At 52.4% G+C, this 25102-nt stretch overlaps 2 protein-coding genes across 2 annotated transcripts; one reads left to right on the forward strand and one right to left on the reverse strand.

Moving 5' to 3' along the window:
* Positions 1 to 5567: 5567 nt before the first annotated feature.
* On the reverse strand, positions 5568 to 17533 carry EMC8 (ER membrane protein complex subunit 8). The gene is made up of 7 exons (XM_069739432.1): positions 17395 to 17533; positions 16674 to 16888; positions 11420 to 11496; positions 9496 to 9565; positions 8556 to 8650; positions 6345 to 6505; positions 5568 to 5901 (listed from the first exon to the last, which is right to left on the reverse strand). Exons 2-6 carry the CDS (start codon positions 16881 to 16883, stop codon positions 6346 to 6348), a joined length of 612 nt encoding a protein of 203 aa, XP_069595533.1. The 5' UTR covers positions 16884 to 16888; positions 17395 to 17533; the 3' UTR covers positions 5568 to 5901; position 6345.
* A 190-nt stretch (positions 17534 to 17723) lies between these two features.
* Positions 17724 to 24594, forward strand: COX4I1 (cytochrome c oxidase subunit 4I1). Its single transcript, XM_069739433.1, has 5 exons — positions 17724 to 17811; positions 21648 to 21721; positions 22517 to 22681; positions 23003 to 23134; positions 24347 to 24594. Exons 2-5 carry the CDS (start codon positions 21649 to 21651, stop codon positions 24481 to 24483), a joined length of 507 nt encoding a protein of 168 aa, XP_069595534.1. The 5' UTR covers positions 17724 to 17811; position 21648; the 3' UTR covers positions 24484 to 24594.
* Positions 24595 to 25102: the final 508 nt, after the last annotated feature.

Genomic DNA, 25102 nt, shown 5'->3' on the forward strand with positions numbered 1-25102 from the left:
TCCAAAGGTTTTCTATAGGGTTGAGATCTGGAGACTGGCTAGGCCACTCCAGGACCTTGAAATGTTTCTTACGAAGCCACTCCTTCGTTGCCCTGGCGGTGTGCTTTGGATCATTGTCATGTTGAAAGACCCAGCCACGTTTCATCTTCAATGCCCTTGCTGATGGAAGGAGGTTTGCACTCAAAATCTCACGATACATGGCCCCATTCATTCTTTCATGTACCCGGATCAGTCGTCCTGGCCCCTTTGCAGAGAAACAGCCCCAAAGCATGATGTTTCCACCACCATGCTTTACAGTAGGTATGGTGTTTGATGGATGCAACTCAGTATTCTTTTTCCTCCAAACACGACAAGTTGTGTTTCTACCAAACAGTTCCAGTTTGGTTTCATCAGACCATAGGACATTCTCCCAAAACTCCTCTGGATCATCCAAATGCTCTCTAGCAAACTTCAGACGGGCCCGGACATGTACTGGCTTAAGCAGTGGGACACGTCTGGCACTGCAGGATCTGAGTCCATGGTGGCGTAGTGTGTTACTTATGGTAGGCCTTGTTACATTGGTCCCAGCTCTCTGCAGTTCATTCACTAGGTCCCCCCGCGTGGTTCTGGGATTTTTGCTCACCGTTCTTGTGATCATTCTGACCCCACGGGGTGGGATTTTGCGTGGAGCCCCAGATCGAGGGAGATTATCAGTGGTCTTGTATGTCTTCCATTTTCTAATTATTGTTCCCACTGTTGATTTCTTCACTCCAAGCTGGTTGGCTATTGCAGATTCAGTCTTCCCAGCCTGGTGCAGGGCTACAATTTTGTTTCTGGTGTCCTTTGACAGCAATTTGGTCTTCACCATAGTGGAGTTTGGAGTCAGACTGTTTGAGGGTGTGCACAAGTGTCTTTTTATACTGATAACAAGTTTAAACAGGTGCCATTACTACAGGTAATGAGTGGAGGAAAGAGGAGACTCTTAAAGAAGAAGTTACAGGTCTGTGAGAGCCAGAAATCTTGATTGTTTGTTTCTGACCAAATACTTATTTTCCACCATAATATGCAAATAAAATGATAAAAAAAACAGACAATGTGATTTTCTGGATTTTTTTTTTCTCAGTTTGTCTCCCATAGTTGAGGTCTACCTATGATGTAAATTACAGACGCCTCTCATCTTTTTAAGTGGTGGAACTTGCACTATTGCTGACTGACTAAATACTTTTTTGCCCCACTGTATATAATAAGATCCTGTCTGCAGTCACCACTAGGGGGAGCTCCCTGTATACAGAGATACATAATAAGATCCTGTCTGCAGTCACCACTAGGGGGAGCTCCCTGTACACAGAGATACATGATAAGATCCTGTCTGCAGTCACCACTAGGGGGAGCTCCCTGTATACAGAGATACATGATAAGATCCTGTCTGCAGTCACCACTAGGGGGAGCTCCCTGTATACAGAGATACATAATAAGATCCTGTCTGCAGTCACCACTAGGGGGAGCTCCCTGTACACAGAGATACATGATAAGATCCTGTCTGCAGCCACCACTAGGGAGAGCTCCCTGTATACAGATACATGATAAGATCCTGTCTGCAGCCACCACTAGGGGGAGCTCCCTGTATACAGAGATACATGATAAGATTCTGTCTGCAGTCACCACTAGGGGGAGCTCCCTGTATACAGAGATACATGATAAGATTATATCTGCAGCCACCACCAGGGAGAGCTCACTGTATACAGAGATACATGATAAGATTCTGTCTGCAGTCACCACTAGGGGGAGCTCCCTGTATACAGAGATACATGATAAGATCCTGTCTGCAGTCACCACTAGGGGGAGCTCCCTGTATACAGAGATACATAAGATCCTGTCTGCAGTCACCACTAGGGGGAGCTCCCTCTATACAGAGATACATGATAAGATCCTGTCTGCAGCCACCACTAGGGGGAGCTCCCTGTACACAGAGATACATGATAAGATCCTGTCTGCAGCCACCACTAGGGGGAGCTCCCTGTATACAGAGATATATGATAAGATCCTGTCTGCAGTCACCACTAGGGGGAGCTCCCTCTATACAGAGATACATGATAAGATCCTGTCTGCAGCCACCACTAGGGGGAGCTCCCTGTATACAGAGATACATGATAAGATCCTGTCTGCAGCCACCACTAGGGGGAGCTCCCTGTATACAGAGATGCATGATAAGATTCTGTCTGCAGCCACCACTAGGGGGAGCTCCCTGTATATAGAGATACATGATAAGATCCTGTCTGCAGTCACCACTAGGGGGAGCTCCCTGTATACAGAGACACATCATAAGATCCTGTCTGCAGTCACCACTAGGGGGAGCTCCCTGTATACAGAGACACATGATAAGATCCTGTCTGCAGTCACCACTAGGGGGAGCTCCCTGTATACAGAGATACATGATAAGATCCTGTCTGCAGTCACCACTAGGGGGAGCTCCCTGTATACAGAGACACATCATAAGATCCTGTCTGCAGTCACCACTAGGGGGAGCTCCCTGTATACAGAGATACATGATAAGATCCTGTCTGCAGTCACCACTAGGGGGAGCTCCCTGTATACAGAGATACATGATAAGATCCTGTCTGCAGACACCACTAGGGGGAGCTCCCTGTATACAGAGATACATGATAAGATCCTGTCTGCAGACACCACTAGGAGGAGCTCCCTGTATACAGAGATACATGATAAGATCCTGTCTGCAGTCACCACTAGAGGGAGCTCCCTGTATACAGAGATACATGATAAGATCCTGTCTGCAGTCATCACTAGGGGGAGCTCCCTGTATACAGAGATACATGATAAGATCCTGTCTGCAGACACCACTAGGGGGAGCTCCCTGTATACAGAGATACATGATAAGATCCTGTCTGCAGACACCACTAGGGGGAGCTCCCTGTATACAGAGATACATGATAAGATCCTGTCTGCAGTCACCACTAGGGGGAGCTCCCTGTATACAGAGATACATGATAAGATCCTGTCTGCAGCCACCACTAGGGGGAGCTCCCTGTATACAGAGATACATGATAAGATCCTGTCTGCAGACACCACTAGGAGGAGCTCCCTGTACACAGAGATACATGATAAGATCCTGTCTGCAGTCACCACTAGGGGGAGCTCCCTGTATACAGAGATACATAAGATCCTGTCTGCAGTCACCACTAGAGGGAGCTCCCTGTATACAGAGATACATGATAAGATCCTGTCTGCAGACACCACTAGGGGGAGCTCCCTGTATACAGAGATACATGATAAGATCCTGTCTGCAGACACCACTAGGGGGAGCTCCCTGTATACAGAGATACATGATAAGATCCTGTCTGCAGCCACCACTAGGGGGAGCTCCCTGTATACAGAGATACATGATAAGATCCTGTCTGCAGTCACCACTGGGGGGAGCTCCCTGTATACAGAGATACATGATAAGATCCTGTCTGCAGTCACCACTAGGGGGAGCTCCCTGTATACAGAGATACATAAGTCTGAATTATAATAAACTAAGTGTAATCCCCCACAGGAGGCAGTGGACCCCCACGATTGGGAGGAATCTGTATAAGAGGTAGGCACTACTCTCGATGCATTTCCTGGGTCCACTCTTCTGCAGACATTGAGTTACTGCCTCAGTAATGAATGTGTGCAGCGGCTGCCAGGAGATCACTTACTGGAAAATTAAATAGAATGGAGATAAAGATTCACGTTTCTTCCTGTAGCGGTAATTCCAGGTTCTGACATTTTCCTGAAGAGACTGACAAAGAGGTTGGCTCCTTTGGGTGGGGTGGGGGGGAATTATTAAGAAGAGGAGGGTCCCCAGTACAGGACCACCCGGCATCAGAGCAGAGATCGGGAATCCCTAGTACAGGACCACCCGGCATCAGAGCAGAGATCGGGAATCCCCAGTACAGGACCACCCGGCATCAGAGCAGAGATCGGGAATCCCCAGTACAGGACCACCCGGCATCAGAGCAGAGATCGGGAATCCCCAGTACAGGACCACCCGGCATCAGAGCAGAGATCGGGAATCCCTAGTACAGGACCACCCGGCATCAGAGCAGAGATCGGAAACCCCCAGTACAGGACCACCCGGCATCAGAGCAGAGATCGGGAATCCCCAGTACAGGACCACCCGGCATCAGAGCAGAGATCGGAAATCCCCAGTACAGGACCACCCGGCATCAGAGCAGAGATCGGGAATCCCCAGTACAGGACCACCCGGCATCAGAGCAGAGATCGGGAATCCCCAGTACAGGACCACCCGGCATCAGAGCAGAGATCGGGAATCCCTAGTACAGGACCACCCGGCATCAGAGCAGAGATCGGGAATCCCCAGTACAGGACCACCCGGCATCAGAGCAGAGATCGGGAATCCCCAGTACAGGACCACCCGGCATCAGAGCAGAGATCGGGAATCCCCAGTACAGGACCACCCGGCATCAGAGCAGAGATCGGGAATCCCCAGTACAGGACCACCCGGCATCAGAGCAGAGATCGGGAATCCCCAGTACAGGACCACCCGGCATCAGAGCAGAGATCGGGAATCCCCAGTACAGGACCACCCGGCATCAGAGCAGAGATCGGGAATCCCCAGTACAGGACCACCCGGCATCAGAGCAGAGATCGGGAATCCCCAGTACAGGACCACCCAGCATGAGAGCAGAGATCGGGATTTCCCAGTACAGGACCACCCTGCATCAGATCAGAGATCGGGAATCCCTAGTACAGGACCACCCTGCATCAGAGCAGAGATCGGGATTCCCCAGTACAGGACCACCCGGCATCAGAGCAGAGATCGGGAATCCCCAGTACAGGACCACCTGGCATCAGAGCAGAGATCGGGAATCCCCAGTACAGGACCACTCGGCATCAGAGCAGAGATCGGGAATCCCCAGTACAGGACCACCCTGCATCAGAGCAGACAGTGGGTGTCCCCAACACAGGACCACCCTGCAAGAGAGCGTGTGTGGATGCCTTATATAGACCCCACACAACCTCGTGTAATGCTTCATTCCTCCTGTGGGGGCGCTGCAGGGGACTGGACAGACAACCCTCCAGCATCATAACCCTAACAAACAGGGTTTCCCAGTGGTCTAGGTACAGCATGCAGTGTAAAGCATGGCGGCCTCCATTCAGGCCCACAGTCTGGAGGTTATAACAGGAGAGGACAATGTTACTTATTTTTTGCTCTTGCTATTACTTATCAGCCTCTATGCAGCCAGGAATGGCTGATAACAGAGAGCAATAGAGGACATTCGCCCGCCTGGTCAGACTATGGACGGCTCCGGAACGTTTTATTCTGCCGCTTTCTCGCTTTTCATATTAAGCTGCAGTCACCTCCAGAGCTGCATTCACAATTCAGTCACGGGAGTGACACAGACTGCATTATACACGGAGATGTGGCCACAACATGGCAACCTGAAGGCTTTCAATTATTCCATTAGCACCATACTGAACGCCAAAAATTAAAAGTGGAGTTTACCTTTAAGGTGTCAGGTTCTTTGCAGCAAGCTGTAAAGAGAGATGTCTGCAGTTTACGATCTGACACAGAAGTGCAGAAATTCCAGAATTTTGTAAATCTTTATTCATTTTCTTCAAACAAACACAACGAGAAAGAGAAAACATGAAAATATAAAATCTCCAAATTAACGTGCAAAGTCCGACGGCAGAAATCAGAGCTTCAGTGTGAGACGAGGAGGAGGCGAGGGGCTCCGAGCCGGGGGACAGACGCAACTAGTCAGTGACTGGCAGCAGCGGTGGCACAGCGATCACATCATGTCCCCACCTGTACGAAAGGTTTATACATACAGCAGCCATTACAGACGCCTCCTGTGATGGTACAAGAAGCGCGCGGCGCCGGCAGCCTGCGCTGAACTTCTCCACCACGCTCGTCTTCTGCAGATTTAATACAATTAATTATCTGTTAATAGAAACAAAAACTACAATATAGACAAGGCGGCGGGGTCTGCAGAACCGGGCGGTGGGGGGCTACAGTACTGGGCGGTGGGTGGGCTGCAGAACCGGGCAGCGAGGGGCTGCAGAACCGGGCGGTGGGGGGCTACAGTACTGGGCGGTGGGTGGGCTGCAGAACCGGGCAGCGAGGGGCTGCAGAACCGGGCGGCAGGGGGCTGCAGTATCGGGGGGCTTCAGCGCCAGCCTCTGGGTGGTGGACGGACAGCACTCGGGGGCACCCGCCGCTCAGGATTCCCATCCCTGCATTGGAACCGATAATCTGTCTGCTCACAGGTAGGACCCCGCCGGCAGCAGGGATGGTGGTCTCCACACTCTACATTCGGCGGTCATCTTGCACAGCGTGGGCCGGCGGCGGCTCCTCTGACCTTAGCATAGATGGATGATGGACTTGTTAATTTCGGGGTTGGCCCAGTCGTTACGCAAGTCGTCTAGGTGGCTGTCGAAATCCACCAGGGCTTCATATGAGCGGCTGTCCATGAGAGAAGCGGTGATCCGCTGAGCTTCCGGCCAGTCTTCAAAGACGTCTCTGGGGAGACACGAGAACAAGCCTCAACGCATGAGACAGCACCCCAACACCCCCGTCACCTGACAACGCCTTATAGTGACAGGCAATATGGCCACCTGAGCGTCCCAGACACGGCTGCACAGTGATACACCCCCAGTATCAGTACAGGATGTGGGAGGTCACCCAGCTCTCCAGGGTGCAGATATGGCTGCACAGTGATACACCCCCAGTATCAGTACAGGATGTGGGAGGTCACCCAGCTCTCCAGGGTGCAGATATGGCTGCACAGCGATACACCCCCAGTATCAGTACAGGATGTGGGAGGTCACCCAGCTCTCCAGGGTGCAGATATGGCTGCACAGTGATACACCCCCAGTATCAGTACAGGATGTGGGAGGTCACCCAGCTCTCCAGGGTGCAGATATGGCTGCACAGTGATACACCCCCAGTATCAGTACAGGATGTGGGAGGTCACCCAGCTCTCCAGGGTGCAGATATGGCTGCACAGTGATACACCCCCAGTATCAGTACAGGATGTGGGAGGTCACCCAGCTCTCCAGGGTGCAGATATGGCTGCACAGTGATACACCCCCAGTATCAGTACAGGATGTGGGAGGTCACCCAGCTCTCCAGGGTGCAGATATGGCTGCACAGTGATACACCCCCAGTATCAGTACAGGATGTGGGAGGTCACCCAGCTCTCCAGGGTGCAGATATGGCTGCACAGTGATACACCCCCAGTATCAGTACAGGATGTGGGAGGTCACCCAGCTCTCCAGGGTGCAGACACGGCTGCACAGCGATACACCCCCCAGTATCAGTACAGGATGTGGGAGGTCACCCAGCTCTCCAGGGTGCAGATATGGCTGCACAGCGATACACCCCCAGTATCAGTACAGGATGTGGGAGGTCACCCAGCTCTCCAGGGTGCAGACACGGCTGCACAGCGATACACCCCCAGTATCAGTACAGGATGTGGGAGGTCACCCAGCTCTCCAGGGTGCAGACACGGCTGCACAGCGATACACCCCCCAGTATCAGTACAGGATGTGGGAGGTCACCCAGCTCTCCAGGTAAGGCTGCACAGAGGACAGGGGGAACATTCGACCCTCTGGTGTCTGCATTTATACTCTGACATTCCTATGTAATTGATACACATTATTACAGGCGGTGTATGTGTCAGCTCCACTTATCAGTGCTATATTCAACTCTAGCCACAGAAGAACAAATCCTCCTCTCATCATGGCACGCAGGAGCATGTGCAACCGTCCGGCTACCACTCTGATGTATGGATTCATCTTTATAGGCGTGCATCTCTGTTACCCGCCATCTCTGCGCATGGGCCGGTATCACCACTATTGTTTCGCTGCTTTGTGCATATGCGCTAATAATGTTGCTCCATGTTTCTAATGTGGCCACTATTGAATTGCTCCTCCTGTTCGGGTCACGCATCCCTTGGGTGGCAGAAAACAGACATGATGGCTGCAGCACCTGTCCTGGCGCCCACATGTCATGCCCAGTTATTGGTGGACTTTGCGGGATTGTTTGGATGACCCGGGCGGAGCAGTCGATACATTATATATATATATATATATATATATATATATATATACACACACACACACATACACACACAGACCGATATGTTGTTTGTTACACCACTCCTGGGTCTGATGTATCTCCAGGTATGAGGCGGCGGCAGCAGAAGAACGGTGACTTTGGCGCGGCCGGTGCTCTCCCTCCCGGTGTCCGGACGCACGTCCTGCCATTCTCCGTATTATGGACACTGACACTTTCTTATTTCTCTACTGTTATGCTCCGATCTGTACTGTATCGCACGCATAGCTACAGACGTCACCCCCGGCTTCTATCACCCGACTCATTGCACCTGCCCCAATCGTTGCCTCTTCGCTCTGATTATTGGGAGCAGTTTCGCAGATTTTTTTTTTTTATTTTAATGGTTTTTAGCCATTTTCTCAGATCGTTTTCAATAAATAATTATACAATCACTGATGGCGAAGCAGCAGGATCTGCGAGGGCCCCTAGTGCGGCCCCTCCAGTGGATACTCACTCGTGGGGGTCTCTCGCTTTCCACCTGCTGTCATGGTTCTCGTACATGTGGATGGAAGGGAGGATACAATCCACGGAGAATTTGGAGTTATCCACCTGCAGGACACATGACAGAAGAAGCGGCATTAATGCAGAGGACACCTGCGGCCACCGGGGGGCGCTGCTCCACCAAAAATAAAGAGACCCCGATGGGATACGACCTCCAAGGAATTCACAAGCTGCCGTTCCATTATATAACAGTAACCGCTGCACGCACCGACCGGCCCCTCAGAGCTGGCCGCACCGACCTGCCCCCTAGCACTGCCCTCACCGACTGGCCCCCCAGCGCTGCCCGCACCGACCGGCCCCCCAGCGCTGCCCGCACCGACCGGCCCCCCAGCGCTGCCCGCACCGACCGGCCCCCCAGCGCTGCCCGCACCGACCGGCCCCCCAGCGCTGCCCGCACCGACCGGCCCCCCAGCGCTGCCCGCACCGACCGGCCCCCCAGCGCTGCCCGCACCGACCGGCCCCCCAGCGCTGCCCGCACCGACCGGCCCCCCAGCGCTGCCCGCACCGACCGGCCCCCCAGCGCTGCCCGCACCGACTGGCCCCCCAGCGCTGCCCGCACCGACTGGCCCCCCAGCGCTGCCCGCACCGACTGGCCCCCCAGCGCTGCCCGCACCGACTGGCCCCCCAGCGCTGCCCGCACCGACTGGCCCCCCAGCGCTGCCCGCACCGACCGGCCCCCCAGCGCTGCCCGCACCCGCCGGCCCCACCTTTTATGTAACAATTGCTCTCCCCCTCCATGTAGGATCTCACTACCGGCCACTTCCGCCCCATATTATACCCCTCTGCTCTCGCACTGTCAAGCTGCTCCCCAGCGCCATACAATACTCCAGAGGAGCCCCCCGAATAAGACGCTGCCCCAATATTGCACTGCTGGATAACGCAGACTTCCGTACCATTATTAAGGCGGCGTCGCTGCACCCCTCTGCGATCCGTGAGGCGATTCTCTCGGCGACCAGGTTCAGACTGAAACACAGAAATAAATGTATCAACCAGAGGACGGAAACAACCATGAAATAAGCGGCGCCTCATGACAATGTGTCCAGGAGGGCAGGGTGCGAGTCACAGAGGCTCCGACTATCCAATATACACCGTCAGACACGTCGCTGTGTAACATGAACCGTTTTCTCTTTACTTTATTTTGCAGATCTTGGATGCGGCCTGCAGTGTAAAGAATGGAGGTTCCATCCTAGTCTGTAGTGGTATAATACACGGTTTACAGTGATAGGAGACAATTGTTTTGCCCAAGTGTCACTTATGTGAATAGACTGGCAGTCGTTGTACAGTGGCATGTAAAAGTTTGTGCACCCCTGGTCAAAGTTACTGTTATTGTGAATAACTAAGCAAGCTGAAGATTAAATGAAATCTCTAAGAAAGCCTAAAATTACAGATGACATTTCCTTTGTATTTTGGACAAACAAAAAAAATATATATATATTGTAATTTTTTCCATTTTAAAAATTACAAAGAGAAAAAGTTTGAGCACCCTTGGAGATTTGTGGTCAGATAACTTTGACCAAGATTTCAGCACTTAATTAGCCTGTTAGATTTGACTCTGGAGCTGGGATACATTGTTCTACTGTTCAGAGACACCTGCACAAATACAGCCTTCATGGAAGAGTCATCAGAAGAGAACCTCTCCTGCGTCCTCACCATTAAATTTAGCATCAGAAATAAGCAAATGAACATCTAAATAAGCCTGATGCATTTTGAAAACTAGTTCTGTGCAATGATCAGGGTAAAATAGAACTTTCTGGCCACAATAATCACAGGTATGTGAGGGGGAAAAAAAGGACACAGGATTTCACGAAAAAAAAAATCTCGCCAACCTTAAGGCAATCATGCTTTGGGGGGGTGCTGCAGCCAATGGCGCGGGGAACATTTCACGGGTAGAGGGGAAAGAATGGATTCAATTAAATTTAAACTAATTCTTGAAGCAAACTTAACACCATCTGTAGAAAAAGCTGAAGGTGAAAAAAGAAGAGGATGTTGGCTGCTACACATGTGTAAGAAGGAGAAATTCAGGAAATCGTTTGTACCTACTGCTATGGGGATGTATAATAATGTCCTAAGGGTGGTAGACAACAATGGCTGACTGCTGGTGTACTAATGTCAATTATACACCTGAGCCACCCACATTTGTTATGTAATGTTGGTATACTTGTGCAAGATTTGTGTCCTAATATTTTATGTTATGCTGTTTGTATTGCTGCTGTAATACTGTAATTTCCCCCGGGATCAATAAAGTATCGTATCGTACAAATGGAGAATGATCCTAAACACACGTCACAATCCACAATAGACGACCTCATAAGGAGCAAACTGAAGATTTTACAATGGCCCTCACAGTCCCCTGACCTGAATATCATTGAAAATATGTGGCTAGACCTCAAAATAGCAGAGGATGCAAGGCAGCCCAGGAATCTCACAGAACTGGAGGAATTCTCCAAGGAAGAGTAGATGAAAATGCATCAAACAGGAACTGAAAGACCCTTGTTAGCCACAAAATGTGTTTACAAGTTGTGATACCTGCAAAAGGGGGGGCTACCATGTACTAACCATGCAGGGTGCCCAAATTTGTGCATCGGCCCAATATCTTTTTGCAATTTTAAAATGTGAAAGAAGATTTTTTTTATTACCTAAAACACAAAGGAAACATGTCACCCGTAACTTTAGGCACTTTAGAGATCATTTCATTTTCAACTTGCTTAACAGTAATTTTGACCAGGGGTGCCCAAACTTTTACTGGTCATCGTACAGTATCAGTCATGTGACCGGCTGCGGCATCTCAGAGCGTGGCGGATCTGGCGCAGCACTGACCTGTTGTCTTTCAGCCGCTCGTTCCCTTGATAGTAGCCGGCGATCACGTAACTGTTCTCTTTACACCACGTGTCGATCTGTGAAAGAACATGGCAACAAAGCGATTCAGCGAGAACACCACACTGAGACGGGGTGTGTGACAACTAATACTACAACCCCCCATGAAAAGACCATAATCTTCTGATGTTACTACAGGAAAAAATATAAATAATAATAATCTACTATATAATTGTCTAAGGGTCACTTCCGTCTGTCCCGGATATTCATTGGTCGAGGCGTCTGTCTGTCATGGAATCCAAGTCGCTGATTGGTTTCGCCAGCTGCATGTCATGGCTGCCACGACCAATCAGCGACGGCCACAGTCCGATTAGTCCCTCCCCTGCAGTCAGCGCCCGCTCCGTACTCCCCGCAGTCACCGCTCACACAGGGTTAATGCCAGCGGAAGCGGACCGCGTTATGCCGCGGGTAACTCACTCCGTTACCGCTGCCATTAACCCTGTGTGACCAAGTTTTTACTATTGAGGCTGCCTATGCAGCCTCAATAGTAAAAACATCGGTTAAAAATAATAAAAAAAAAAAAAAAATCATTATATATTCACCTTTCGTGACGCTCCGGTGACCGCTCCATGCAAGTGGCAGGTTCCGCTGCCGTGTATGGGAGAAGGACCTGCCATGACGTCACGGTCATGTGACCGCGACATCATCACAGGCCCTGCGCGAGAAGGACCTGCCATGACGTCACGGTCATGTGACTGCGATGTCATCACAGGTCCTTCTCGCGCAGGCCCTGTGATGACGTCCCGATCACATGAACGTAACGTCATGGCAGGTCCTTCTCGTGCAGGCGCGCAGGGCCTGTGATGATGTCGCGGTCATGTGACCGAACTACAAGGGGCCCTCGGAAGGTGAGTATATGTTTATTTTTTAACCTGTGACATACGTGGCTGGGCAATATACTACGTGGCTCTGTGCTGTACACTACGTGGCTGGGCAACATACTACATGGCAGGGCAATACACTACGTGGCTGGGCAATACACTACGTGGCTGGGCAATACACTACGTGACTGGGAAATACATTACGTGACTGGGCAATACACTACGTGACTGGGAAATACACTACGTGGCTGGGCAATACACTACGTGGCTGGGCAATACACTACGTGGCTGGGCAATACACTACGTGACTGGGCAATACACTACGTGACTGGGCAATACACTACGTGACTGGGCAATACACTACGTGACTGGGCAATACACTACGTGACTGGGCAATACACTACGTGACTGGGCAATACACTACGTGGCTGGGAAATACACTACGTGACTGGGCAATACACTACGTGACTGGGCAATACACTACGTGGCTGGGCAATACACTACGTGACTGGGCAATACACTACGTGGCTGGGCAATACACTACGTGGCTGGGCAATACACTACGTGACTGGGCAATACACTACGTGGCTGGGCAATACACTACGTGACTGGGCAATACACTACGTGGCTGGGCAATACACTACGTGGCTGGGCAATACACTACGTGGCTGGGCAATACACTACGTGACTGGGAAATACACTACGTGACTGGGCAATACACTACGTGTCTGGGCAATACACTACGTGACTGGGAAATACACTACGTGACTGGGAAATACACTACGTGACTGGGCAATACACTACGTGTCTGGGCAATACACTACGTGACTGGGAAATACACTACGTGACTGGGAAATACACTACGTGACTGGGAAATACACTACGTGACTGGGAAATACACTACGTGACTGGGAAATACACTACGTGACTGGGCAATACATTACGTGACTGGGCAATACACTACGTGGCTGGGCAATACACTACGTGACTGGGCAATACACTACGTGGCTGGGCAATACACTACGTGGCTGGGCAATACACTACGTGGCTGGGCAATACACTACGTGACTGGGAAATACACTACGTGACTGGGAAATACACTACGTGACTGGGAAATACACTACGTGACTGGGAAATACACTACGTGACTGGGAAATACACTACGTGACTGGGAAATACACTACGTGTCTGGGCAATACACTACGTGACTGGGAAATACACTACGTGACTGGGAAATACACTACGTGACTGGGAAATACACTACGTGACTGGGAAATACACTACGTGACTGGGAAATACACTACGTGACTGGGAAATACACTACGTGACTGGGCAATACATTACGTGACTGGGCAATACATTACGTGACTGGGCAATACACTACGTGACTGGGCAATACATTACGTGACTGGGCAATACACTACGTGACTGGGCAATACACTACGTGACTGGGCAATACACTACGTGACTGGGCAATACACTACGTGACTGGGCAATACACTACGTGACTGGGCAATACACTACGTGACTGGGCAATACACTACGTGACTGGGCAATACATTACGTGACTGGGCAATACACTACGTGACTGGGAAATACACTACGTGACTGGGCAATACACTACGTGACTGGGCAATACACTACGTGACTGGGCAATACACTACGTGACTGGGCAATACACTACGTGACTGTGCAATACACTACGTGACTGGGCAATACACTACGTGGACATGCATATTCTACAATACCCGATGCGTTCGAATCGGGCCACCATCTAGTAATATATAACGCTGGGAGCGTCACTCTGTCCGTCCCCTCTATAGACTGCGCAACAAGCGCAAACGCTTGCGCAGTCTGGACCCACAGAGTGACGCAGCCCAGGAGATAGCGATATGCGTAAGCACTGAACACATGCCGTGATGTCCGACGGAGAAGCAGGGATGTGCCAGGATGGGGTGAGTACACTATATTCACCTGTCCATGTTCCACCGCCGCTCTGTCTCCCACGTCCTCTGCAGTGACACTCAGGTCAGAGGGCGCAATGACGTGCTTAATGCGTGCACAGTGCGAGCACCACCCTCTGCCTGAACAGTCACAGCCAGAGGACCCGGAAGACGGAGCGGTGCGCAGCGGTGGAACAGTGACAGGTGAATATCGCAAGTGCCGGGGGCCTGAGCCAGCGGTGACACCGGCACCTGACCCCCATATAGTGGGCCGGAGTCTCTGCCTGCTCGGGCCCCCAGCACCCAGTGATGAGAGGTGAGCATGTCATTTTTTTTTTTTTTTTTTTTTTTTTAAATCGCAGCGGCATACGGGGCATATTATACTATGAAGCATCTTATGGGGGCCGTCAACATTTATGGGGCAGCATACAGGGCATATGGATGGGAGTAGCACATGACAAGATGGAGGCGCACAAAACAGGATGAGGGCGCAGGATGGAAGCAGAACATACCAATATAAATGCTCACCACCCGGGAATAGAACGGGTTGAATAGTATATATATATATATATATCTCAGTACAGTACAGACCAAACGTTTGGAAGCATTTTTCTGTATTTTCATGACTATGAAAATTGTACATTCAAACTAAAAGCATCAAAACTATGAATTAACACATGTGGAATTATATACTTAACAAAAAAGTGTGAAACAACTGAAATTATGTCTTATATTTTAGGTTCTTCAAAGTAGCCACCTTTTGCGTTGATGACTGCTTTGTACACTCTTGGCATTCTCTTGATGAGCGTCAAGAGGTAGTCACCGGGAATGCTTCTCACTTCACAGGTGTGCCCTGTCAGGTTTAATAAGTGGGATTTCTTGCCTTATAAATGGGGTTGGGACCATCAGTTGTGTTGAGCAGAAGTCTGGTGGATACACAGCTGATAGTCCTACTGAATAGACTGTTAGTATTTGTATCATGGCAAGAAAAAAAGCAGCTAAGTAAAGGAAAACGAGTGGTCATCATTACTTTAAGAAATGAAGGTCAGTCAGTCCAAAAAATTGGGAAAACTTTGAAAGTGTCCCCAAGTGCATTGGCAAAAACCATCAAGTGCTACAAAGAAACTGGCTCACATGATGACCGCCCCAGGAAAGGAAGACCAAGAGTCACCTCTGCTTCTGAGGATAAGTTTATCCGAGTCACCAGCCTCAGAAATCGCAGGTTAACAGCAGCTCAGATTAGAGACCAGGTCAATGCCACACAGAGTTCTAGCAGCAGACACATCTCTACAACAACTGTTAAGAGGAGACTTTGTGCAGCAGGCCTTCATGGTAAAATAGCTGCCAGGAAACCACTGCTAAGGACAGGCAACAAGCAGAAGAGACTTGTTTGGGCTAAAGAACACAAGGAATGGACATTAGACCAGTGGAAATCTGTGCTTTGGTCTGATGAGTCCAAATTTGAGATCTTTGGTTCCAACCACCGTGTCTTTGTGCAACGCAGAAAAGGTGAACGGACGGACTCTACATGCCTGGTGCCCACCGTGAAGCATGGAGGAGGAGGTGTGATGGTGTGGGGGGGCTTTGCTGGTGACACTGCTGGGGATTTATTCAAAATTGAAGGCATACTGAACCAGCATGGCTACCACAGCATCTTGCAGCGGCATGCTATTCCATCCGGTTTGCATTTAGTTGGATCATCATTTATTTTTCAACAGGACAATGATCCCAAACACCTCCAGGCTGTGTAAGGGCTATTTGACCAAGAAGGAGAGTGATGGGGGCTACGCCAGATGGTTTGGGGTGAGCTGGACCGCAGAGTGAAGGCAAAAGGGCCAACAAGTGCTAAGCATCTCTGGGAACTCCTTCAAGATTGTTGGAAGACCATTCTCGGTGACTACCTATTGAAGCTCATCAAGAGAATGCCAAGAGTGTGCAAAGCAGTCATCAAAGCAAAAGGTGGCTACTTTGAAGAACCTAGAATATAAGACATATTTTCAGTTGTTTCACACTTTTTTGTTAAGTATATAATTCCACATGTGATAATTCATAGTTTTCATGCCTTCAGTGTGAATTTACTATTTTCATAGTCATGAAAATACAGAAAAAGCTTTATATGAGAAGGTGTGTCCAAACTTTTGGTCTGTACTATCTATCTATACATATACACTGTGTAACGCACCTAATGGCCCCCTGATCTGATACCGTGGTTTCCCCCAATGAAGTATAATAGGTTCTTATTGTTTGGGGGGGGGGTAATCTCTTCATACTGTTAGATCCCGTGCAAAAAAGAAATGAAATACATTTATTGCGCAAATCCAGTGAAGCCCTCCTCCCCTAGGAGAGCGGAGGGTTGTTACAGTGTGTCAGTAACGCGCTCTACCTTACTGACACACTGTCCCGCAGGGAGGAGCGGCTCCGTTTGCTTCTTACCAGGGTCAGCGCCACCTCCAGCACCGGGGACAGGGCGATGGTGCCATGGAAGAGCGGGATGCAGTCCACGAACAGGACCTGCTGCTGCGGAGCCTCTTTACGCTTCTGCCTCTCAGCCACCAACACGCCGTTCACAGCGCAGGCCGGGTGCTTGGCGCCGTGCAGCATCATCTTGCAGTACGCTTGTGTCGTCAGCTTGAACACCGGCATCTTCTCTGTGGGGAAGGAGAGAGATAATGGGACTTCTGTGCAGAGACCCTGATTCCAGCGATGCGTCACTTACTGGGCTGCAGTTTATCACTACCGGACTGGTTGTCTCCGGCCAGGTCGTCCTCCATGATCACGACCCCACCAATGACTGACAGCTTTCTGCCTATGCACAGTGTATGGAGAGTCAGCTGGCAGTCAGTGGTGGGTTATCCAGGGGTCATGATTATGGAGGAGGCCCTGGCAGCCGGTTACTAGTCCTCTAGCGATCATCTCCTGCTGATAAAACTACAGCTGACAGCCCGGAAAGTGCAAAGAATAGAAGAAGGCCAGGAGTTCCCGGCAGACAGTGCGGGGCCGGTAAGTGGCCGCTGGGATCACAGATTAGGTGCAGACCCCTTGAAGAGTTTAACCCCTCAGCCGCTGTCACCGGGGAGGACGTCCTGTTGGTGAGTGGTCGGCTCGGGGAGGAGAGGACAGGCAGCAGCGGTACTCCCGCACGGCGTCTCCTCACCTCCAGGCTGCTCCCGGTGCTCTCCGCCGGGTCTGCACAGTCTGTCACCGCGAGTAATCTTCACACAGCCGGAAAGCGAGGAGCCGGCGGCCGTGCGCGCAACACTGACGTAAAGTGATTCCGATCACGTGGTAGTGAGGCGGTCTGCGGCCGCCATTGTTACTCCGGGCAGGGTGATGCCTGTGATGTGTGGGCAGCGCTGTACATGCGCTGGTGACCCCCGAGAAGAGCGCCGCCCCCGGGCACGTCACACCGCGCTCACCCGCTGATAGGCTGTGCGAGACTGAGGGGCGGGTCTATGTGTGCAGTCCTCCAGGGCGTCCCAGCGTGCATTGCGGCAGTGGGCGGCGCCTGCTCCGTGTCCTGACTCCCGTCTCGCTGGTTCCGGTGTCCTCTCTGTTCTTGGCAGGCGGTGAGGTGAGTGCGGATGTGTCCGGTGTATATGTTCCGTCAGCTACTTACTTACATACCCCCGTCATTGGGGGGCTGGGGACTCACAGCACTCCCGGGTGGGCGGCGTGCTGGGAGCTGTAGTGCCCCTGGTACATTGAAAGGCTTGTCCTTGGGGGACATTTCTTTTTTGTGTGTTTGTGGATAAAAATATTCAGAATTTTTTTTTTCTTGCAACTGTGTTGATGAGAAATGTCACTTTGTGGCCATAAATCAGCGAGGGGGTGCGTGCGGACTGGGGGTGCAGGGGTGCGGACTGGGGGACGGGGGTGCAGGCGGCAGGACGGGGGTGCAGGCAGCAGGACGGGGGTGCGTGCGGACTGGGGGTGCAGGGGTGCGGACTGGGGGACGGGGGTGCGGACTGGGGGACGGGGGTGCAGGCGGCAGGACGGGGGTGCAGGCGGCAGGACGGGGGTGCAGGCGGCAGGACGGGGGTGCGGACTGGGGGACGGGGGTGCAGGCGGCAGGACGGGGGTGCGGAAGGCAGGATGGGGGTGCAGGTGTGCGGACTGGGGGTGCAGGGGTGCGGACTGGGGGACGGGGGTGCAGGCGGCAGGACGGGGGTGGGGACTGGAGGACAGGGGTGCAGGCGGCAGGACGGGGGTGCGGACTGGAGGACGGGGGTGCAGGCGGCAGGACGGGGGTGCGGAAGGCAGGACGGGGGTGCAGGGGTGCGGACTGGGGGTGCAGGGGTGCGGACTGGAGGACGGGGGTGCGGACTGGGGGACGGGGGTGCGGACTGGAGGACGGGGGTGCGGACTGCGGGACGGGGGTGCGGACTGCGGGACGGGGGTGCGGACTGCGGGACGGGGGTGCGGACTGCGGGACGGGGGTGCGGACTGCGGGACGGGGGTGCGGACTGCGGGACGGGGGTGCGGACTGCGGGACGGGGGTGCGGACTGCGGGACGGGGGTGCGGACTGCGGGACGGGGGTGCGGACTGCGGGACGGGGGTGCGGACTGCGGGACGGGGGTGCGGACTGCGGGACGGGGGTGCGGACTGCGGGACGGGGGTGCAGGGGTGCGGACTGGAGGACGGGGGTGCGGACTGGGGGTGCGGACTGGAGGACGGGGGTGCGGATGGCAGGATAGGGGTGCGGACTGGAGGACGGGGGTGCGGATGGCAGGATAGGGGTGCGGACTGGAGGACGGGCGTGCGGACTGGGGGTGCAGGGGTGCGGGCTGGAGGATGGGGGTGCGGATGGGGGTGCAGGGGTGCGGGCTGGAGGACGGGGGTGCGGGCTGGAGGACGGGGGTGCGGGCTGGAGGACGGGGGTGCGGGCTGGAGAACGGGGGTGCAGATGGTGAGGGGGTGCGGACTGGAGGACGGGGGTGCAGATGGTGAGGGGGTGCGGACTGGAGGACGGGGGTGCAGATGGTGAGGGGGTGCGGACTGGAGAACGGGGGTGCAGATGGTGAGGGGGTGCGGACTGGAGGACGGGGGTGCAGATGGTGAGGGGGTGCGGAAGGCGGGACGGGGGTGCAGGGGTGCGGACTGGGGGACGGGGGTGCGGACTGCAGGACGGGGGTGCGGACTGCGGGACGGGGGTGCGGAAGGCAGGACGGGGGTGCGGACTGGGGGACGGGGGTGCGGACTGGGGGTGCAGTGGTGCGGACTGGAGGACGGGGGTGCGGACTGGGGGTGCGGACTGGAGGACGGGGGTGCGGATGGGGGTGCAGGGGTGCGGACTGGAGGATGGGGGTGCAGGGGTGCGGACTGGAGGACGGGGGTGCGGATGGCAGGATAGGGGTGCGGACTGGGGGTGCGGACTGGAGGACGGGGGTGCGGATGGCAGGATAGGGGTGCGGACTGGAGGACGGGCGTGCGGACTGGGGGTGCAGGGGTGCGGACTGGAGGACGGGGGTGCGGATGGGGGTGCAGGGGTGTGGACTGGAGGATGGGGGTGCAGGCGGCAGGACGGGGGTGCGGGCTGGAGGACGGGGGTGCGGGCTGGAGGACGGGGGTGCGGGCTGGAGGACGGGGGTGCGGGCTGGAGGACGGGGGTGCGGGCTGGAGGACGGGGGTGCGGGCTGGAGGACGGGGGTGCGGGCTGGAGGACGGGGGTGCGGGCTGGAGGACGGGGGTGCGGGCTGGAGAAAGGGGGTGCAGATGGTACGGGGGTGCAGATGGTGAGGGGGTGCGGACAGGAGGACGGGGTGCGGATGGCAGGATGGGGGTGTGGATGGGAGGACGGGGGTGCGGACGGAAGCGTGGATGGGAGTTCAGGGGTGCGGACAAGGGCGTGGACGGGAGTACCGACAGAAGTTATTCAGTGTCAGCTCGCTGAGAAGTCTTTAGATGACTGCTGCACACCACTGATGCTGCGCTGGTGACTGTCGATGCCGCGGTCACTTCCTCTTCTCCTCCCTGTGGTATATCTCATGGTTGAGTAATAAGCGTCAGAGAAATAAAATCGTTACTGTGTAGCGCCTTAAAGAGGCAGTGACCGCTCCCCTCTGATCCAGTGATGAGCTGAGTCTATGGGGGTCGTGTAATAATTGGGGACCCTCTGATCCTGTCTGGGCTTCGCTCGGTATTCTGACCTGTGAAAGGCACCACGACCTTGCAGATTAGGTGACCTTCTGCCGTCTGGAGCCGGCCGCTCCTGCAGGTCGTCCTTATGATGGAGCATTGTGTACAGAGACGTGGCCCCGGCTCCTGTCACCGCTCTGCATTGTCACTGTGTGGGCTGTACAGCATGAGGGTCGGGGTTCCTGGAATATGACAATAGTCCTGTGATATAAAAAGACTGACTGGCACATCCAAACAGAAATGTGTACAGATAATTGCTAAGAATATTGATCACTCTGTTACTAACAAATAATGCCGCACTCTAGTGCTATAGCATGCAGACATGAAAATTGATTTCCATTACTTCTCTAGAAAGTTAGATTGAGAATACTTAGTGCATAAATTGGCTAATCCATGAGTACCCGGCAGCCGCGATAAGGTGATTCTTGTTGCTGGGAATGTGGCTATGTGAATCCTCTCTTAGGGTACCGTCACACAGTGGCATTTTGATCGCTACGACGGCACGATCCGTGACGCTCCAACATCGTAACAATATCGCTCCAGCGTCGTCGACTGCTGTCACACTTTGCAATGTACGACGCTGGAGCGATAATTTCATGACGTATGTGCGATGTAGAAGCCGTTGGTTACTATGCGCACATCGTATATCGTGCACACGTTTGTTACACCATGCGATCATGCCGCCACAGCGGGACACTAGACGACGAAAGAAAGTTTCAAACGATCTGCTACGATGTACGATTCTCAGCGGGGTCCCTGATCGCAGGAGCGTGTCAGACACAGCGAGATCGTAACTATATCGCTGGAACATCACGAATATATCGCTGGAACGTCACGAATCGTGCCGTCGTAGCGATCAAAATGCCACTGTGTGACGGTACCCTTAGGCTAAAGCCTACACTTATATGAGAACGTAGGATCCGGTGCTGAGTATTCTCAATGTTCCTAACTTTGTAGAGTAGTAATGCAATTCATATTTCATATATGTCATGCTTGCAGGCTCTAGCGCTACAGTGTGCAGCTTTATTTGTTGGTTAAAAGTCCTGAGTGAGATGGACACTGATTCACTTGCTAGATAAGGCACTTGGCAGCTCCTGATCATGAAGTCTGCGGGTGGTGGTCAGCCATCTGCACATCTGATAGGACAGGGTCACCGATAATCCAGCAGTTTGGGAGATGCCAGATGATAGGAGTTGTAATACATCTGTGAGATCATGTCTTAGTCCAGCACGTGTAATAACTGGTGATCTCTCGCTCTCTCGCTCCTCCAGAATGCTGTCTTCACGAGTGCTCAGCCTGGTTGGGAGGAGAGCCCTGTCTACCTCCGCTTGCCTGCAGGGTCATGGTACGTGTTGTCCGTCACAGTCCAAGGTTATTCATTGCTTGTCTGGTAATGTCATGGGTAGCGCTGATGTCACTGAAGGCCAGGGGGTCGCCTCTGATCACCACATATGTGGGGGATTGACAGCTGGTAACCCTACCATGTCTCAAGACAAAAGTGACCCGTAAGTAACATCTGTCGCCATAAATATGTAATCTCTGTACCTGGAGTGAAAGCTGCTGTTCCCCGGGATCCAGGGTTGTTTTTCTCTTGTTCTTGCTCCTCTCCCATTCTTGTGATATGGCCCCCCACCTCCCTGCATGCAAAGCTGGTATTTTTTTAAAGCCAAATGGGCATGGTCGTTAGGTGTCTTTTTAGCACCATGCCCAGTTGGTGAATAGACAAGATTTGCATACAGAGACCAGTGAAGAGGAGCAGAAACAGAAGAAAAGCAATGCCGGATTCAGGAGAACAGCGACATTCACACCAGGTAAAGTAAATTACTTATTTACGGAAAGTGACAGATTTTGCCTGTAATAGACATAAATAAGGGGTCAGAAAAGACCCCAATTGTCCTCCGAGAATAACAAGGTGAATGTATCCTGCTATTATGCAGTAGCTGCGTCCGGTTCAGCTCTGCGCTACTCTCCCAACTATGAATCCAGGTATAGTGTTCATACAACGAGGCTTTAATCCAGAACTGTACGGTGACACCGGAGTGTGAGATAAAACATCAGCCGGTGCGGTGATCGTGGCTGCAGTACATGCTGCGTTGTTTATGTACTAGGACTAATGTCGCTGTGTTTCTTGTCTCTGCAGCCAGCGTTACTCTTCCTGAATACTCCCTCCCCAAATATCATGACCACCGCGCCGTTCCTCTGCCTGAAGTCTCTTTCCTGGAAAACCTCACACCGGAACTGATGGCTCTAAAAGACAAAGAAAAGGGAGCGTGGGTGTCTCTAAGCGCTCAGGAGAAGGTGCAGTGTGAGTAGCTGCAGCCATGATGTCTGTCTGGGGAGTTTCTGATTAGAAGAAGGGGTGCGTCTAAACAGTAAAGTCTGCCATATTTGGTGCCCCACAGTCGGGAGGGTCCGTATTCTCGGTGGCTAGGCTGAAGTGGGGACTCCCATGTAAACTCATGTTGATGTCACCTACTGTCACACATGAGAAGATGGGTGCCACTTGGAGGCAGCCCGCACTTTGTGGGGGGATCGCTTGGAGGCAGCCTACGTTTCATTGAGCACACATTCATGCAATTTCTGGGCTGCTTATTGAAGGATTGTAATATTTGATATCTTCCGCCAGTGTACCGCATCAAGTTCAACCAGACCTACGCTGATATGAACAAGGGATCAAACGAGTGGAAGACAGTTCTGGGTGGTACTCTCGTCTTTATCGGCCTCACTGCCCTCATTATCTTGTGGCAGAGGAAATATGGTAAGTGAGAAAGAAGCGGGTGATGCCCGTCCTTGCATGTGGCCGCACAGGTCACTGCCGTGTAACTTCCAGTGTCGCCCCCCGCCTACGAGACCCCCAATCTGTGATATTTGGATTGGAGCGACCTGCAGCACAACTCTTCCCATGCAGCATTAGTGAGATATTACTGGAATGATTATGTAAGGCTTTGGGGGGCAGCACCTGATTTCCCCTTGGGGCCGATCCCGGGGTATGGTCTCTACTGATGTGCCCAGATGGCAATTCTTGCGCAGGCCGAGGGTGTGAATGTGAACGCTCTGACCACTGCACCTACTTCCTCTGTAGGGTTAAACATGTAGGATTACAGTCCCCATTGGCAGCCGGCTACCTCTACGCTCGGTTTTCCGGGGATCTAGGGCCTTGCTATACTCTCCCAGCCCTTACATAGCAATGAAATACGGAGCAGGGGCGTCTCTGTGGACTGTTTACTCTTCCGGCACCTGGTCTCCATCATTTCCTGCGGTCGGCCTCCATTCTTTGTATAGGATTTCCCTTTAATATTACACAATGATGCATCATCCGCCAGTCTTTTTTCTTTGGGGGTCCAGGTTCCCCTTGTAGTGCAGTAAAGCAATGTCTGGCCCGGGGATCTGCTGTCACCTTATGTCAGTCCAGGCTGTGGAATATCTTGCCAGTAACGACTCAGAGGTGCGGAGGCTCATTCTCTGGAGGCCAGAGAATAAAGTGACAGCCGCCATAAGTGTCCCGACTTCACCCCAGCAGACTGTGGGACCGAGCTCTAATATGGTCACACATCTCTGAAGGAGCTCTGCAAAGAGTCTTGCTCTTCCGTTTTCAGCTCCTGCGCAGACCAGTGTGTCCATGGTAACAGACTATTATTGCTATACATACGTCCCCTGATCTGGTAGGATGGAGACGTGACTGCATATGAGCTATAGAGCTGATATGACGGCCGCAGATCCAGGGCACTGTGATAATGGACTGCCTGCAGTGAGTGAGGCTCCGTGCCATTGTGACAAACTTCCAGCTGTGAGTAGTATTGACTCTTGGAATGTTTTTCTCTAATGTACCCATTCATTGACAAGAAGCCGAGATCCTGTGAGTTGAAAAAGTTGTAGGATTTTTTTCTCTCGAGGGTCATGTGTGTATACAATGTGATGGATGCATGCCGTGGGAAGCAGCAAGTAATTAACCTCTTCCTGTCTGTTCCAGTCTTCGGGGAGATCCCACACACTCTGTCTGATGAATGGATCGCCATGCAGACCAAGAGGATGCTGGACATGAGGATAAACCCCGTGGAAGGCTTCTCCGCCAAATGGGACTACGACAAGAACGAGTGGAAGAAATGAGGCGTCCGTCCTCCCGGAACCTCGTGATCTGCTGTGGTCCATTCACAACGATACCTCATCGCTTAATTGCTGCAACATTTCCTGTTACAAATAAAATGCTGGTTTACTTGACGCTGCCGTTTCTTCCATCCTGATGATGAAATGAATGTGGGTCGTGTTTAGTGATATTTATACCAGTGGTGGTCAGGCCGGACCCCCTTCACAATACAGCAGCCGCCTCTGATCAGTGACCACCTGTAAAGCTGAGTATAAGGTTTCTTTTACACATACCAATGTTTTGCGGCCCCAGTAGATTTCTATGGGGCCGCAATAATTTCACTGTGCGCCGTATGGCTGTGAGGTGATAAAAGATTGAGCATGCTCGATCTTTTTCACGGCTTATGGACACGACCCCCATTGAAAATCAATAGGGCCGCAAAAACAATGGAAGCTTGTTTTTGCAGTGCACCGTGACTTCTGGTTTTGCAGAACGCCGTTTTTTTTTTTTTCCAACTCTATTTCCATAGTATTGGAAAGCTGAAAAACGGCCATCCGCAAGTTTTTTGCAGTCCATTGTTGTGGCAGACCTTAAATTGTAGCGATACGGCCCGCAACAATGGGCCACAAAAAACCCGGTATG

Source organism: Ranitomeya imitator, chromosome 9 (genome assembly GCF_032444005.1).
Source record: "Ranitomeya imitator isolate aRanImi1 chromosome 9, aRanImi1.pri, whole genome shotgun sequence".
In the NCBI taxonomy this organism is placed as follows: Eukaryota; Metazoa; Chordata; class Amphibia; order Anura; family Dendrobatidae; genus Ranitomeya; species Ranitomeya imitator.

What these genes read in the sequence shown, in the direction of transcription:
- EMC8 (XM_069739432.1), bottom strand. Translation starts at nt 16,883, where the DNA reads ATGCCGGTGTTCAAGCTGACGACACAAGCGTACTGCAAGATGATGCTG. An exon ending in GAGCGGCTGAAAGACAACAG is followed by an intron (nt 9,566 to 11,419) that starts GTCAGTGCTGCG and finishes TCTGTGTTTCAG; the next exon opens with TCTGAACCTGGTCGCCGAGA. An exon ending in GCGACGCCGCCTTAATAATG is followed by an intron (nt 8,651 to 9,495) that starts GTACGGAAGTCT and finishes TGTGTCCTGCAG; the next exon opens with GTGGATAACTCCAAATTCTC.
- COX4I1 (XM_069739433.1), top strand. Translation starts at nt 21,649, where the DNA reads ATGCTGTCTTCACGAGTGCTCAGCCTGGTTGGGAGGAGAGCCCTGTCT. An exon ending in CGCTTGCCTGCAGGGTCATG is followed by an intron (nt 21,722 to 22,516) that starts GTACGTGTTGTC and finishes TTGTCTCTGCAG; the next exon opens with CCAGCGTTACTCTTCCTGAA. An exon ending in CGCTCAGGAGAAGGTGCAGT is followed by an intron (nt 22,682 to 23,002) that starts GTGAGTAGCTGC and finishes ATCTTCCGCCAG; the next exon opens with TGTACCGCATCAAGTTCAAC.